Source organism: Aethalodelphis obliquidens, unplaced genomic scaffold (assembly GCF_003676395.1).
Source record: "Aethalodelphis obliquidens isolate GAN/ISIS:26980383/991018 unplaced genomic scaffold, ASM367639v1 scaffold8, whole genome shotgun sequence".
NCBI lineage: Eukaryota > Metazoa > Chordata > Mammalia > Artiodactyla > Delphinidae > Aethalodelphis > Aethalodelphis obliquidens.
Window position 1 is genome coordinate 57,543,904 of NW_020837952.1, and position 17,804 is coordinate 57,561,707.

Here is a 17,804-nt window from a genome sequence, read left to right on the forward strand (position 1 = left end):
ATAAGGAAGAACTGGTTGGTAAAGTAAAAGCAACATTCATTCAGTTTAATTAACTGATATTTATGTAGCACCTGTGTATCAGACCTGGTGTTCAGGCATGGGGAATTTTATTATGAATGAACAGACATAATCCCTCCCTTAGTGGATCTTACAGACTAGTGGAGACAGATATCATCTCACGAATGAACGTCAGAAAGTAGTAAATGGGCATAGATGATAGGAGGCTCTGCTTGGGCTGAGAGTTCAAGAAGGTTCCCTAAGAAAGTGAAATTAATTTGGAACTTGAAGGATCAATGGGAATTACCTACACAAAGGGTAGATTGAGAAGGAGGTGGGCAGAGAACATTCTAAGCAGAAGAAACGGCATGTGCAAAGGCCCAGTGGCAGATCCCTTTAGACTTTGTACTGGCTACGGAAGTTCAGCATGTTTGGTGCCCTGGAGGAAAGCAAGTTTCTGAATTATTCAGAGACCAAATAGATGAGGTCTCTCTGCCAGGATCCCGTAAGCAGAAGGGGTTTCAGAGAGATGGGAGGTTTTCCAAGGCAAATTCTAACAAATTGCAAGTAGTCTGTAGGAGAGACAGAAGAGATGCTGCTACAGAGCTCAGCTTAGATTTTTAGAATGTCTTAGCCAAAGTTGGAAGGAGGGCAAGTAACTAAGGAGAAACACTGTGGCAGCTGGAATACATCAGAAAGGGGTCAAGAATGTCAAAGGCCCAGATGAGCTAAGGCTTCTGAAAAATGCTGATCAGCCAAAAGTTATGTTTTCAGTAAGCAAAAGAAGAGGATACCCCTTCTGCCAGAATCCAGAAAAGGAGCACAACCTCATCTAATTGTGTGTCTGTCTCCTCCATGAAAATAATACAATATAACATACATTGAGGGCTTTCCTGGAGGTGCAGTGGTTAAGAATCCGCCTGCCGATGCGGGGGACATGGGTTCGATCCCTGGCCCGGGAAGATCCCACATGCCATGGAGCAGCTAAGCCTGTGCGCCAGAACTACTGAAGCCCACACACCTAGAGCCGTGCTCCGCAACAAGAGAAGCCACGACGATGGGAAGCCTGCGCACCACAATGAAGAGTAGCCCCCGCTCGCCGCAACTAGAGAAAGCCTGCGCACAGCAGCAGAGACCCAATACAGCCAAAAATAAAAACAAATAAATTAATTAAAAAAAAATCACATACATTGAGCACATATGAACCAGCTCTGTGCCAAGCACTTAAAGTAGACTATTTCATTTACTGTTAACACGTTTATCTCCATTTTCTCTGTGGGGAAGCTAAGGCTTGGTGAGGCTAAATAACTTCTCTAGGGCCACAGCGGGTTAGTGATGCTGCTGGGTTGGGCAATCTGACTACAGGTCTTCAATCTGAACCATCACACCATGCTACCTTCCAATGGGAAAGGATAGGCTATGTGGGGTTAGCGGGTAGCAGAATCTAGGGGAATTGGCTTATCCTAGAAAGAGACGGGTCTGCACTTGCATCCTGGATTCACTGTTTGTCACATGTAAGATTTCTGACTTAACCTCTATGATCTTCAGTTTCCAAATCTGTAAGATGGGAATAACAATTACCTTGTACCACTATGGAATTCAAAATTGGGCACAGAAAATGCTTGGCATGGAGCAGGTACTTAATAAGTAAGGCTGTTTTATTTTTATTCTAAGACTACCCATAGCCTAGTCTTCATTTTATATGTGAGATATATGTGGTCCTGAATGAATGATACATGGTACCCTTGCCCTTGAAGTCAGTCTTTGGGTAAGCATATTAGTGAAATCAGCCTCTTCAGAGTTATACATGACATTTCATACACTTTAAACCTCTCACAGTTCGGCTCTGAAGCAGGGAACAGGGCTGAGATTTCACCCTTTACCGGTGTGAAAAACTCAGGCCTGGAGGAACAAAGTGAATTGCTTAAGGTCTCACAGCCAGGCTAACATCTTCTTACTTTTTTGTTGCGATTAGATTAGTGAAACGGAGTGTGAGTGTTGATTTCTGTAGGGCAACTGACGGGTCAGTCAGGCTGTCCCTAGTCGCGAAACAGAAGCGATCGCTTAGTGACATTTCAGTCAGGTGGTTATTGTTGTGGGTTGAAGACCCGGACCTGGGGATTGTCACTAAATAGATCACTGTTGGCTTGACCAAACGTCCACCCTGGGGAGCCTGGCCTGGAATGGGTCACATTTGTACTGAGACTTAAATGAACAGCCTGAGAGTTGTGCTTACTGTGTGTGTGGCTGACATGCACTGGGAAGGCCAGCCTGTCAGGACCTGGGGTGACTGACCCGGACTCCTGTAGACCACAGAGGGCTGGAGGTAGACAGAAACTGGTGCTGAAATTAAACCAAGATTAAGGTAGAGCTCTGCACAGAAAACCAAGTCTGTAGTACAGTGTGGCTTGAGCGGTCAGTGAGGAAGGTGGCTATTGAGGGGTTAGGAGGAAGGGAGTGATGCATGTGTCAGCAGTGAGGTGGACAGCCATGAGCTCAGCAAAGGAAGTGACTGTCCCTTTGCCCTCAGCACAGGGCATGGTTGGGCTATTGCAGGATTTAGAAACATGCCACGTAAAGGAAAAGTTGAAAAAACTCAGGGCTACCCTTGGCCTAGAGAAGAGGGGGTTTAGAGAGGACAGTAAGTCCTGTCTTCAGATAGTTGAGGGACCCCCGCCCTCAGCTGAGTTATTGACCTGGGTAAGGTTTAGGGTTACGTTGTTGTTTTGGGCCATATCTTGTGGCTTGCGGGACCTTAGTTCCCCAACCAGGGATTGAACCCAGGCCCATGCAGTGAAGGTGCCGAGTCCTAACCACTGGACCGCCAGGTAAGTCCCAGGATTGTGTATTTTTAACAAACTCAGGAGATTCTGTTGCACCTCAGGTCTGGGAAGCAATATCCTGAGAAAGATGGTTGCGTTTATTTCATACCGTCCAGAGGGCAGACGCCCCCGCTACCTGAAAAAGCAGACTGTGCAAGGAAACAGAGAGGGAGAATATTTTGAAATTTTTCAGAAATGGATTGGTGGTCGTGTGGGATGATGAACTCCTGGCATGGGTTGGGGTCCAAATAGCTTTTTAGAAAAATTGACTTGATGAACATTCAGGTTGTTCAGGCTTCCTAAAAACTCTTTCCATCCTTATTAATGTATAAACCTGAGCCGTCCCATGTGGCAACTTAACTTTAATTAAAGTTGAGTAACATTAAAAATTCCACTCCTCAGTCACCTCAGCACACTTCAGGTGCCCTGCAGCCACGTGTGGTGGGTGGCTACTGTATTGAACAGTGAGGATCTAGGACGTGTCCATCATGGCAGGAAGTCCTCTTGGGCAGCGCTAGCTGTTGTGAACAGACACTTGCACATAGTTGGTAAGCAGAGCGGTGTCATGGTTAAGGGTTGAGCATGTAGCTGGTTGATTTGTTATTAACACGATTGAGTTTATCTCCATTTTAGGGGCAAAGCTTTGGGTGAGGGCCTGGGGCAATAGCACAAAGTGGGCCAGTCAGGCTGGGTTGGGTTCTGGTTGCTGCTCTGTGGCCTTGGTCACTGCATGAGAGCCTCAGTTGCCTCACTTGGAAAATAGGCTAATCATAGGCGCCGCTTCACTGGGCGGCTGTGAGGATTAGATGCTTAGCACGGTGCTCATCTCACACTAGGCACTAATAAATATTCTTTTTTTATCCCAGAGTTGTATTCTGTATGAACATATTATTTTGTCCTTTTTTTTCCAATCAGCATTATTACTTAAATCTATTTTTAAGTATTGATATGTGTCCATAGATTGCTTAATTGTCCCCTTACTGTTAGGAATTTGCTACTTTACCTTTTCTCTACACTATAATTATGATTACAGTTATTTGTTTCGCTTACTGGGCCAGACACTAGGTATTGTTCTACTCATTTTTATTTCTAAGGAAACTGAAGTTAAGGGCAATTAATTTACAAAAAGAGAGCGATAGATCTGTGTATAAACATTGGAAAGATGTCAAAGATATGTTGATAAATGAAAATAGCAAGTTGCAGAACAACTTGTATAGCTTCTCATTTGTGTGAAAAACACAGAGGAGGCTGAATGTATGCTTATAAATGCACAGGGGTAATAATAGAAACCGTGCCAAGTACTTTCTGTTACCTCCTAGCCCTCACAATAGCACTGTGTGGAAATGATTACTTAGAGAGGGTAAATTGTCCTAGATGGCTCAGGTAGTAAATGGCTTGCCAGGTTGAAGTCCAGGTCCCCCCGACTGCCGCTGTGCACTGGGCCTCCCACTGTAATGGTAGCGGCAGGCAGCAGCGGCCGTACCTGCAGCTGCAGTGTCCCACATTCCTCCTCTGCACAGGCTGTTGAAAGTCCTTTGGGACTCCCCTGGCGGTCCAGTGGTTAAGACTCCATACTTCCACTGCAGGGGGCACAGGTTTGTTCCCTGATCGGGGAACTAGAATCCCACATGCTGTGAAGCCAAAAAAAAAAAAAAAAAGGAAAGTCCTTTGATTGGTGAGTTCTTCACCCCTACCCAGTAGGGCAGAGAGTGAGGGTCCCCTGGTGCATTTTTAGCTGGAGGGCAGGTGGATCTGCAGTCTGCACTGGGAGGTCGCTTCTGCTGTGGCAGGTCGGGGGTGGCGGGTGGGGTGCTGTTTCCTGATGGGGTCTGCCCTCCTTGCCGGCCACCTGAACAGCGAGTGGCAGCTGTGCATTTGTATTGGTTTAGATGCTGAGGTCAGCAGGATTTGGCTTTAAATGTTCTGGTGACATATAGAAGGGAGCCTGGGGCAGTGGCTTGAGCTTTGCCTCTTTCCTTGCCTGAGGGTATAACTTCCTAGACGGCGAACACCACTGTTCTTTCCCTCTGTCGCTTCTTTGGGTTCATCTATTCCTCCTTGGTCAAAATGGACCCTGTGAAGTTTGTCATCCACAGTTTAAAATGAACTAATACAGACCCCTTCATAACAGTTGCTTATCTGTTGCTGCATAAGAAGTCGTTGCTCCCAAACTTAGAGGATTAAAACAACAATACACGTTTCTCGCTCACAGTTCCTGTGGGCCCGGAATTTGGGAGCGTCTTGGCTGGTGGTTCTGGCTCAGAGTCGCTCAAGAACTTGCAGTCCAGGTTGTCGGTCAGGGCCCTGGTGATCTGAGGGCTTGGGCTGAGGCTGGAGCACTGGCTTGCAAGATGGCATGCTTACACACCTAGCAAGGTGGTGCTGGTTTTTGGCAAGAGGCCTCAGTTCCTCTCTAGGTGGGCCTCTCTGAGGACTGCTGAACTGTTTTTTTGTTTGTTTGTTTGTTTTTTGCGGTACGCGGGCCTCTCACTGTTGTGGCCTCTCCCATTGCGGAGCACAGGCTCAGCGGCCATGGCTCATGGGCCCAGCCGCTCCGCGGCATGTGGGATCTTCCCGGACCGGGGCACAAACCTGTGTCCCCCGCATCGGCAGGCGGACTCACAGCCACTGCGCCACCAGGGAAGCCCTGCTGAAATGTTTTAACAGCGGTGGTGACTGTCTTCCGCCAGAGCCATCAAAGAAAGAGAGAGCCATGCAGAAGCAATCCTTTTTGCGGCCTGGCCTCAGAGGTCCCCTGGTATCACTGTGCCATTCTGTCCAGTCAGTCGGTGAGTCTGCTGCACATTCCAGGGGAGCAGGATTAGGCACCACCTTTTCAAGGGATGAGGAAACATCCAAAGCTCATGCATAGGTTTTCCTCACTAATTTTTTGCATCTATTTAACCATTAGTTATTAAATCTCAAATATGTGCCAGGTCGTCCAGATACAGATGAATAAGACAGACAGAGCTTGATCCCAAGCCCCAAGGAACTTACAGGGCAGGCAGGATAGCAGCTACCATTTGGGTGGTGCTTCAGAGCTTAATGGGAACGTCCATATATTTTCTCCTTCAACCTTCCCAGTAACTATATGATCGCTACAGCTGGTTGTATCCCCATTGCCCAACTTTTCTGGTCCTCAGATGATAGAGGATTTTCTTAAGTGGACAGAATTTGACTTTGATGCAGAAATTCTGACTGTAAATCCCTTACACTTTTCTGCTGCCACAGGCTGTGTTCCTTTTGGCTACTGTCTCATCCCTGTGCCTCAGGTGAGGAAACTGAGGCTGCAGTCACTGAATAGCTCTTGACACTTGAATTCTTTGCTTTTTTCACCATTCTGCGCTGTCTCTCGGGGGTGGACCACTCTAAATACTCCACTGACAGTCGCTGCTGTCCTTCTTCTTGCAGAAAGCCCTGGGTGTGCGGCAGTACCATGTGGCCTCGGTCCTGTGCCAGCGGGCCGAGGTGGCCATGAGCCACTTTGAGCCCACTGAGTACATCCGCTATGACCTGCTCGAGAAGAACATTAACGTCGTCCGCAAACGGTAAGGCTGCAGGGCGAGCTGCGGAGACTGCGAGAGGGTGTTGGTGCTTCTGGTGCCGCCTGCCCCTTTCGGGCAGCGTAGGAGGTGCTTGGGGAAGGATGGTTGGTCGTGGTGGTGGCAGGATTGAGTCGTTTAGGGTACAGCGGTCCCTGCTGAGGAAGGGTGTTCCAGATCAGTGGTGGACCTTCTGTCCTCTCTGCCAAGGAAAAGTCTGTTAGCAAGAAGCCTGGAGATGTGGGCCCTACGGAAGGTCTCAGGCACTCTTCGGTGCTGTGGCCCGAACCTTCCACCCACTCTTTCCAGGACAGACGACTAGCCCTGGGCCATTTCTCTGGGATCTGCCGGGCCCAGTGACTTCAGAAATACATATATTTCCCCTTCAGTGCGTAAGCCCAGGGGAGAGCTCAGCCTTGAGACTCAGCAGGAATCTCAGGTGGGATCTTGAGCATATTTTTTTTCTGGACCTCTCTTTGCTCATTTGATAAAATGGCAGCTGTCTTTGCACTGCTGTTCTGTGTGCCAGGTTCTGGGCTAGATGCTGGCACAGGAGGGATGAATAAGATACCACAAGAGGATGCGGAGTGGGGGCTGGTAGCGCCAACCAGTGCTGCGCCTGAAACTTGAATGGCTGCAGACAGAGCTGCACGCTGGCCTATCTGGTGACATGGCCCTGGGAGGACGAGAGAACCAGTATGAGTACACAGTGTCCCCATCCGCAGTAATAGCTGACGAATGGGCTCAGGTGGACAAAGCCACACTGTGAGTGAGTGATGGGACCTGGTCTCCAGGCTCTCGTCCAGTGCTCTGGCCACTGTCCCACACTTGCTCTCTGTTGCCACTTTGCTTCCTCTTTACTGGTATCCTCACTTCAGTTTTACAGGTAAGGGACTATCTTAGTCTTTATCTGCTGCACCTGCAACTTGGCATCACCTAATTGTAATAAAGACCTCGTAATGCACATCAAGGGTGTTCATCTGATTCAGGTGGTGTAGGCCTTACTGCTCAAACTGCGGCCCATGGAGCAGCAGCATCGGCATCAACAAGAGCACTGGGAGCTTGTTAGAAATGCAGAGCCTCAGGCCTCACCCCAGACCCACTGAGTCAGAATCTGCAGTTTTAACAGGAGCCCCAGGTGACTGGAGTGCACATCAAAATGTGAGAAGTGCTGGCCAGGTTCCCATCTGGTTCTAATGTGTAGTCAGGGTTGAAACCACTGTCCTCATCACTGTGCAACCTTATAAAATACTTTTTCACCAGAAAACACTATTTATTCTTAGAGCTCTCAGATCACAGCTCAGTGGAAAAATAATAGATTTTGCTTTAGTCTGCAAAACACTTCTCCCCTGCTCTTTATCATGCTTAGAAGGAGAGTTAACATAGAAGCTTGCTTTGAGATAACTTGACAAGAAAGTGTTCACCATTTTGTCTTTGCTTTAAAAAAATTAATCAAAAAACTGCCCTTTGGTTTTAATTTTTATCAGCAAAATTAACCCTCCCCCTAAAATTTTTCCTTTGCCTTCTTATTCCAACTCTGCACTAACCAGAAAGTCCAATCAATAACTTTTAGCATTTTCCAGATTAGTACAGACAAGAGATGTTCCGTTTTCATTGTTGCCATAGAAGAGTGGTTCTCGCTGGAGGTGGGGTAAGGGGTCGATTTTGTCCCCTAGGGAATGTCTAGAGACATTGTAGGCTGTCATAACCTGGGGTGGGGAGTGGTTTACTGTTACCTAGTGGGTAGAGGCCAAAAAAACTGTCACACATCCTACAGTGCAGAAGACAGCCTCCACACTAAAGAGTCATCTGGCCCAAACTGTCAGTTGTGCCATAGTTGAGAAACCCTTCCATAGAGAAAGAAAGCATAAGTGAGGCTGTTCTAAAAAGATGCTAGTGGATTAAAATAGATGTAAGAGTGTTTTAGAGGGCCAGGGGATTTGCAGGGGGACGATTCCTCCACCCTGTGACAGAGGGGCCTGATTCTGTTCCTGGGAACTGGGCCTCTGTCATCCAGTGAAGTGGGGGACAGATGGACATAGAGGACCCACCTTGCCATCCTCAGTTAATCCTCAAGGAAATGTGGTGATGAACTCGTCCTTAGGCTTTTGTCATTGTCAGGCTTTTTTATACAACTTCAGGCATTTGCTGTCAAGGTCTTTGGTTTTAAAGCTCATGTGCTATTTTTCACCTCCCTTGGACGCAGAAGGAGGGGCTGTGCAGTGAGTCACTGCCTGTACACCAGCCTTGGAGATGCTGCCACAAAAAGGGGGCAGGCTGTACTTCAGGCCAGTGCTATTTTTATTCAAGGTTCTCATGACAGCAGAACTGAGAGATTTTTAGAATTGCCAGTTGCTCTGCTGTTGCCCACAGAGCCAGCACCCTAGGAAACTCTTGCTCTCAAGGGGTTAGGTAAACTTGGGAGTGAGGGGCTAGAACCCAGACTAGCAGAAGGACATTTCTCTGCTTTCCCAGCAGAGTCGTATTGGTAATAGCAACAGCAGTAATGATAGTAATGGAACACTTAACTGCAGGCCGGGCCCTGTTCTGAGTTTCCAGATGTTATTGAGAGACAGTATAAAGCCACAATGGCTGCTTGCATTCTAGCTCTTCCACTCAGTAACTAGCTCATGACCAGGGAGGGTCAAGTTACTTCACCTCACTGTGCTTCAGTTTGCTCATCTGTGTTGTGAGGATAAAGTGAGTTATATACATCAGAGTGCTCTGGGCTAAAAGTAAGTGCTAAGATGAAACTATAATGACAGAAAGCAGATGAGTGGTTGCTTGGGGATGGGGGCAGAAGGGAGGGATTATAAAAGGGGACAAGGAGACTTTTGGGTGATGGAAGTGTTCATTATCTTGACTGTGCTGATGATTTCACAGGTGTATTCATATGTCAAAACTTACCAGTTGTATACTTTAAATATGTGCGGTTAATTACACACCAATTATATCTCAATAAAGCTGTTTAACAACAAGTATGTGCTATATAAGTGCTATCTGTTATCTCTTTCCAATACGAGCCCTGGACTTTAGAGACAGACTGGGAGCTCCCTGGGAGGGGCAGTGGCTTATCTGGTTACACGGTGTGTTTAGTACTAGGGTCAGGTCTAAACCCAGAGCCTCTGACTCCTCGTCCCATATATTTTTTTTTGTGGCTCGTTGGGTGTGAGTGGAACTGTGCCCCTCCCGAGGAGCCTTCAGGTTTGGCCTAAGCTTTGAGAACGGCGGGAGGCAGAGTGTGAGGTCCAGGCACGTGGGGTGGCAGCTGTGCTGCAGCGGCAAGCAGCAGCAGGGAGCCTCAAGGTCAGGGGAGGGGGGGTGAGAGTTGGCCCGCGCCCAGCTCGGTCTGTGCGCTGGGTGGTGGTGGTGGTGGGGGTGGTGGTGGGGGGTGGGGGGGAGGCTGTGCCAAGGAGGCAGCTGAGTCCTGCCCGGGCGGCACCTCCCCGGGGGCTCTGACGAGGAAACAGGGTCTAGGAAGAGGGACTCGTGAGAGGCCAGAGGTAGCTTCTGTTCTTGAGAGCTGACAGCCACACCTGTCTTCATGGGGTGAGAGCGAGTGGAGCCAGCAGGAAAGGCTTTAGCGTAATAGGGTAACAAGGCCTCTAGCACCTGAGGTGGAGGGTTGCGGGCGGAGCGTGAGGCGGGTTGGGTGAGGGGTGCTGGTGCAGAGTCTCTGTCTCAGTGGGGCTGAGTGCACGGGGGAGGTGGCCGTGAACAGAGAGAAATAGAGCATCCAAGGTGAGACTCTGGCTGCGAACTTGAGCTTCGAACATCACTCTGCTGGGTCTCTGTTACCTCATGGTTGTTTTACTAAATGACAAGGATACAGTAAGGATTAAAAGATGAGACATACACGGAATAGGTGCCCGTCAGATAATAGCAATTAACTGGAAAAAGCAAATATACTTCAGGGAAAAATAAAACAGTGCCGCCTCTTGTGATGTTGGCATTTATCAAGTGGTTTTGGACCTAGCGAGTGCCAGGTGCTGTGCCGTGTGCTGGAGCTACCACAGTGAGCAGCACCGATTCGTCTCCACCCTCGTGGGGTGCAGGGTGCCCGCCGTGTGTGCGGAGAGGGAATGGCTGTGGCGGACGGGGGCCCATGCAGCTGGTCCCAGGCCATCCCTCCTTTCTCCCGCCAGGTTGAACCGGCCTCTGACCCTCTCAGAGAAGATCGTGTATGGACACCTGGATGACCCGGCCCACCAGGAGATCGAGCGAGGCAAGACCTACCTGCGGCTGCGGCCTGACCGCGTGGCCATGCAGGATGCCACGGCCCAGATGGCCATGTTGCAGTTCATCAGCAGTGGACTGCCCAAGGTGGCTGTGCCGTCCACCATCCACTGTGACCACCTGATCGAGGCCCAGCTCGGGGGTGAGAAAGACCTGCGTCGGGCCAAGGTGAGCTGAAGGTAGCGTGGGAGGGGCGTGGAGGGGGCCAGTGGGTGTGACATGGAATGAGAGACAAAACCCTTGAACTAGGGCATTACCCCCAAATTCTAATGGACTCTTTGGTTTAGTTTTTTTTTTTTTTAATTTATTTTTGCTCTCTTCTACTTTGAAAAATACCATTTGCCCTTTGTGAAGCTGTTAGAAAATACTGAGAAAACCTAAAGAAAACAAAAATCATCCTTAATCTTACCGTAATAAAGGTATTCTTTTCAGGTCCTTTTTCTGTAATAAAACAGAATACTTTATAAGAAAAGTGATGCAGATGTCGGGTTCTGATACCTATTGCCACTTGCTCTGGAGAAGGGACTTTTTAGTTCCCGTGCTGCCACCATCACATGTGATCACTCGTGCTCTCGCCTGGCCCCTGGGGACCTTGTCAGGGAGGGAGGCGAATAGTGTCGCTGTTGGTAAATTTGAGGCGGCCAAGGCGCGTGCATCAAGTCCCACACCTGCATGGGGGCGAGGTTAGGACCAGACCCTTATCCCTTCTCCCAGTCAGGGCCCTCTCTTACTGATTGACCCGCTTTGTGGGCTTTCTTCTGTGAGTTTCACTTAACAAGGTAGAAGGGGCTGGATGCCACACTGAACAGTTTTCCCCTTGGATTCCTCTCACTCTTATGAAACCAAATTTGTGCTCCTTCCTCCAGGCTCTACTTGTGGTGCCTTTGTGTGTGTCTACTCTTGGCAATAGCAGGCCTCTCCCAGCTCTGGGCCTCCACCCTCCCCACCCCCTCCCCGTCCCTCGCAATGGAAGTGGGCACTGCTCTTGGGGGGCCATTGGCAGGAGCTGAATGCTGGCAGGGCTGCAGCCCGGCTGGGCACAGAGCAGAGCATGCAATTGAAAGTGCTTCGGCTCCCAGGGTCAGCACGGCTCAGAGAGCCTCTCAGACCCATGGGAAACGCTCAGGGCAGCTTTCCCATTCAAGCCCCTTCTTCCTACCTTGGCCTGCTCGTTTGTGTCCTGGTGGGACAGCGGCTCCACTCAGCTGAAAGAGCCCAGCTTTCTGTCTGGTGGTTTCCATGTTAGCAGCAGCGGTGGTGGTAACTGGTAACATTACAGGGGATCCTTCAGTGCTGGGAACTGGGTCCTCTTCAGCCCTAGGGGTGAATGACTGCCTGCAGCAGGGCCACCACCTTCAGGGTCTGGCCCTCCCCTTACTTTATAGTTTTAAAATCTACCTTCTGGAGATGAGATTCACAAAATCATAGGATTTCAGGACCCGTTCCCTCATTTATTTAACAAATGTTCATTGAACATTAATTATGTGCCAGGCACTGTGCTAGGTGCTGGGACTCAGTGTGAACATGACAGACAGGGCCTCTGCCTTCTGCCCTCATGGATCTTAGAGTCCAGTAGGGAGACAGAAGCTAAACAATCACACAAATTGGTAACTGCCAATTTGGGAGAGTGTGGAACGCTGAAAGTATAAGAAAGATGTCTGATTTAGACTTTGTTGGGGAAAGGACAGCCTCTTTTGAGGATGTAACATGTAAGCTGAGATGTGAACAGATAAGCAAGAACGTTCTAGACAGAACAGATGACCTAAAGACTTTGAGGAGGAAGAAACCTGGTACTTTTGTGGAGCTGGAAGGGGCCCTGTGGGCCTGGAACTCTGAGGTGGGTGGGGGCAAGTGCAGGCAGGGCCTTGAGGACTGTGGGCGCCCTCCTAGGAGTCGCTGAGGGGTTTACACAGGAGAGGGATATGGTCAGATTTACATGTATTTGTAAAGGGTCCCTCTGGTTGGAGCTCAGAGAGGCAGAGTGACCTGTCCAGGGTCATACAGACCACCAGAGAAGTATCTAGGCTGAGTTCTGGTCGAGACTCTGCCACACCACTCTGGCCGCCGCGCTGCCTCTCTTCCCACACGCAGACACATGAGCAAATGCACACACAACCAGCTGCCTCCTGCCCTCAGTACCAGTTTTACAATTGGTGACTGATTTATAAACGAAAAACCCAGTATATTATTAATCAGAAAGAGACTGCCTTGGATACCTAAGTTCTTGTCTGCCGTTCTTTTACTTGGGGGAACTACACGGGCCCTCAGAATGATGCATGGTTGGTGTGGAGTTTAAATGAAGGGGGCTGCACGGTATTGAGAGTGTTTTATGGAGGGCCCAGCGGAATCCACAGTGAGTCCTTCCTCTGTCTTGGAGCGCGGCTGTCCCACACCCAGAGGCTAGCAGGTCTCTATTCCTACTTCCTCCTTTGCAGCTCTGTGCTGTCTGCTATGGTCCCATCCCTTTAGTCCCTGGGGTCTCACCTATCCAGGGACATGCCATGTCTTCCAGATAAACTCTGGCCTACATCCGTGTGGTGGGAAGCCTTTCCTTCCCCCCGAGGAAGTTGTCTCTGAATTATAGGTATAGTGGGTACCATCCTGTTTTTTGTTTTGTTTGTTCAGAGCATGGTCCATTTCACGGTGTTTCATTTGGGGCCCATCAGACATATTACCCAGTGTTGAGCACCTACCGTATGCCAGACAGTGGTCTAGGTGTTCTGAGATGTAGTCTCTGTAAGGGAGGTAGCCTTATTTCTATTACAACGTAGCCCTCAGCTCTGTGGTTGGACAGGCCTGGGTTCAAACACTGGCTCCTCTGTTTAACCCTGGGATCTCCAGCAAGTTATTTCACCTCTGAGTTTCTGTTTTTGCATCTGTAAAATGGGCTTGGTGACATACTTCCCCTGAGTTGTGAGGATGTTTAACGTGGTGCCATTTCCGTAGTGGACATTCAGTAAATGTCAGCCAGGATTGCAAATGAGGCATCCGAGGTGCCAGTGGAGAAACAACACCCAACATGAGGCGTGGTGGGACCGGGCTGTCCACTCTGTCCCACTGCTTCCCTTTGAGAGTTCCCCTCCCCCACACCATGTCCCAGTTAGTCCTGTAGTCCCATGCTTACCCCTCACTGCTGGCCTTGGCTGAGGACTTGAGTGCCAGAGGGACCCTTCTACAAATAAGGAAACTGAGACCCAGGGCAGGGAAGGGATTTGTTTTGGACCCACTCCCTGGCCAGGTGTCACAGAACTGGGCTTTGTCTCTGTTCCCTGCTCTCTCTCCTGGGCCTGCCAGCTGAGACTATGGGCCAGCGTCCAAGCCCTTTTGGAATTATTTGTAGACGGCCTCCAGGAGGGGGCCTGTCTTCACAGTGCCAGCATTTCAGAGTCAGAGGGGAGGGGTGGGGGAGGGGGGAAGGCATGAGCAAACTGTGTTACTAATGACCTGGTTATTGATTTGTCTCCATAGGACATAAACCAGGAAGTGTATAATTTCCTGGCATCTGCAGGTGCCAAGTACGGCGTGGGCTTCTGGAGGCCTGGCTCTGGAATCATTCACCAGGTAAAGCAGGGCCTGGCCTGCCTTTGTGGGTGGGCAGGGGAGCGGGCTGCCCTTAGGGAACCAGGGAGCACCTCCAGGCCTGTGGGAGCCGGGGGCTCAGGCAGGCAATTGGATGACATTTTCATCAGCCCTTAGACTCCTCCGCCTTCATTTTAAATTTTAATTTTCTTTTTTCAAAATTAATTAATTAATTATTTTTTGGCCGAGTTGGGTCTTCATTGCTGCACTCAGGCTTTCTCTAGTTGTGGCAAGCGGGGCTACTCTTCATTGCAGTGCGCGGGTTTCTCATTGCGGTGGCTTCTCTTGTTGCGGAGCACGGGCTCTAGGCATGCGGGCTTCAGTAGTTATGGCGTGCAGGCTCAGTAGTTGTGGCGCACAGGCTTAGTTGGTCCGCAGCATGTGGGATCTTCCCAGACCAGGGCTCGAATCCATGTCCCCTGTAGTTGGCAGGCGGATTCTTAACCACTGTGCCACCAGGGAAGTCCCTAAAATTAATTTTCACTGTGTCAAGTTATACATTCTCACTCTCCGTGTGAGAAATTAAAATAGTCCCTTCTGACCAGCTTTTTAAGGTTGACATGTTTTGTGCTACACCTTCTTCTAAGCATTATGGTATTGTATTGTTTTTTTGTTTTGCTTTTTTCCACAAGCGTTATACCTTGTTGTGTGGATAGCTAGCACTTGATGAGCACATTCCGTGTGCCAGGCACTCCGCAGATGGTAACCTACTGGGTGCTCGCCGTGACCCTGTGAAATTGGCGGTTTTATTGTCCCCACCTTACAGATGAGGAAACTGAGGCATGGAGAAGTTAATCTCCTTGCCCAGGGGCACCCAGTTGGCCGATTGTGGGACCAGGCTTTGCATCCAGGCGGCCTGGCCCTGGAGCCAGTGCTCCACACTGCTGTGCTGCGTCACGGCCTCCCATCACACCGGAAGCTCTTCCCCTCTCAGTGCACAGAGTGCTCCTCGGAGCCTTTTGGCCCATTGTGGGTGTCCTGGAGGATGGAGGGGCCAAAGGTCACATGGCCACATCAGTCAGGAGTTCTCCTGTGGTCTCCCAAGGATGGATTTTCTCTTGATAGGCAGTCCTGTCGTGTGTGTGTGTGTGTGTGTGTGTGTGTGTGTGTGTGTGTGTGTGTGTTTCTGGGGAGATAGGTGATTAGCTTTCATCAAAGGTGTCTGTTCAGGGCTTCTGACTGGTTTGTGGGGTGTGTGCTGGTTTGTGTCCATTTGCCATCCATCCTGTATGTGAAACCTGCCTCTTTGTACCTTCTCAAGGTGACCTTTCTCCCCACCTCCATCCCAGGGCTCACTTCCAGGCCTTCCTTCAAGATGAGCTGAGTCAGGCTGTAATCCGACCCTGCATGGGTTCCCAGCACTGCCCCACTCTGAAACCAGAGCCACAGATCACTGCTCTGCCCTTTCAAACCATCGCCCTTGCCAGGAAGGGGCTCCCCGGGTATGGCATGTCACACTGGTCTGCAGGGGCCAGAGAGCCTCTCTCAGCAGCAGGGCGAGGGAGTCAGGTGGACCCAACCTTGGCCTTTTGTCATCAAGGGGACCCCAATCCAAGTGTCCTCCATTCACCTTAGTACAAATGCTGAGACTGTTTTGGCAGCTTCTGGGCCAAAGTTTGGGGTCGTGAGTGATGGCAGCTTACACCTGCCAGTGGCCACCAGCTAAGTGTACAGCCTGATATATTTCTTTAGAAAGAAAGTTCCCAGGAATCATGTGATCTCTGTGCAGCTTTTCTTTCCTCTCCCCCTTGACAGTAGGCAGCTTTAATCTGCCATGTCCAGATTAAATCTTAATCCCTTTCCCTCTGCCTTGAGTCCCTTGGCAGACACTTCCTCCTCCACAGTTCTGCTTTCTGGTCACCTTTGTGAAGTCCTGGCCCTCCGGTGCCCAGCATTGGGGATCTTGTGATCCTGTGTGGGACCCTTCACATTATGGCCACAGTGTATGCTGAGTGTGCCCTGTGGGGACAGGGACTATGGCTTATTTATTCCTCTCTAGCTCTGGGCCTGGCGCCAGGTCAGTATAGAATAGATCCTCAGTGTACATGTGTCATGCAGGTAGATGGCTGAATTTCTAGTTTTATGTTCTAGATGTTAGTCCAGCCTAAAAATACACTTCTCCACCACACCCCCGTCTGCCTAACCGTATGCAGCCGACCACTGAGGTCACTGTCACAACCAGCTTCTTTGTGATGCTTTCTGCAGTCCTCGGGTCTGTGCTGACCACTCCCTTTTGGACATGGACCACACTGGCAGTCTACATGGTGTGACCACACTGAATTCTGTGTGTCTGGTCTTCATGGATCAGACTTTTACAACCTTGAGGAGCTTTAGAGATTAACTAGTTTTAAATCTTTGTATGTGGCCAAGGAAAAGGAGGGCTGGAGAAATGAAGCAGTTAAACAGCGTTCTCTCCAACAGTTGTTTTTTGTTAGGGATTTCTTCTGTGTTGGCCTGTTCTCCCAGCCAGCTGCCTCGTTTCTGGAGAAGGAACCAGGTCTTCTAACTTTCTGTGTTCCCAAGAGGCGAGACCCCTGGACCCTTGCTGAGTCTGCTGAGCAGATGCCTAGCCTGAGGCAGAGGCCCTGGGGTTTCTGTAATATTCTGGGGAGACTACCCACCATTCCGTCAGTCCTGACAGTTCATAGAGCCTTTCGCATCTCTGATCTCATTTATCCTCCCCAACATCCTATGTGTGTGTTGGGCCATAATTGCCTCTGGCAGCAAGCAACAGAACCTCAGGTGAAGGATCTTGCTGCAAAATAATAAATAAAAATAATGCCTCTCTCAGACATTATTACAGCTTGACGGACATGTTCCTATCAAGTGCTCACAGTGATCCAGTGAGGGGGGCACTGTTATCAGCTACTTTTTACAGATGGGAAGCTGAGGCTTGGAGGGGTGAAGTGACTACCGGTATGCGGTGCGGCCACACCGCAGACCCAGGCGTGGCCTTTGGCTGCAGTTTCTTCAAGCAGCCCCGCTGCAGCCTCAGCGTGTCCAGCACCTCAGCTGTCAGGATGGTGGGCGGGGCTGCACTGGGGGAGCTGCCCCCGTAGCTCCTTTAAATATCCTGGGGAGAAATGCTCACTGCCAGCTCCTAGCTCCCAGCTAGGAGGAGTGCCTCGACGAAGGGAACACTGAACTCGGAGAGGTAATGCGGCAAGTCATCCTCTTCCTTAAGCAAGTCACTTCTGTTCTCAGAGCCACCTCCAGGCCACTGAGGCTAGGGAGGTGTTGTCTGTACTTGTTTTTAGTTCAGTGGTGGAAAAACTCCTGGCCTGTGCTCCCGTAGGATCCCCGGTACTTCCTTGTGGGTGCTGGAGCCAGGACATGAAAGATTGTCTGCCCTGTTGAGAAGCCAGATAAGCACACTCCCTGTGTCCACCACGTGAGGCAGTGGGTGTTGTAGGGGAACACCTTTCAGGGGTCAGCACTTGTCCCCAGGCCTGTCACACGACACACTCTTGTACCTAGTTCATCTGGTTCTCGCCACAATCCTGGGGTCGAGGTGGTATGGCCGTCCTTAACAAATGAGGAAACTGAGGTGCAGAGAGGCACTGACAAGCCCAAGTCATACAGTCAGGAACTGTCAGAGCAGTTTGTGAGCCCAGGCCGCCGGTCTCCC

General features: G+C 49.9%; 1 protein-coding gene across 7 annotated transcripts in view; it reads left to right on the top strand.

Moving 5' to 3' along the window:
• The window catches only part of ACO2 (aconitase 2), a 69,008-nt gene that overhangs the window by 38,889 nt on the left and 12,315 nt on the right, over positions 1-17,804 (top strand). For all 7 annotated transcript variants that reach the window (XM_027107800.1, XM_027107801.1, XM_027107802.1 and 4 more), the window contains 3 exons: positions 6,231-6,367; positions 10,507-10,765; positions 14,066-14,158. In XM_027107800.1, coding sequence (XP_026963601.1) covers positions 6,231-6,367; positions 10,507-10,765; positions 14,066-14,158 — 489 coding nt within the window. The remainder of the gene's footprint in view (positions 1-6,230; positions 6,368-10,506; positions 10,766-14,065; positions 14,159-17,804) is intronic.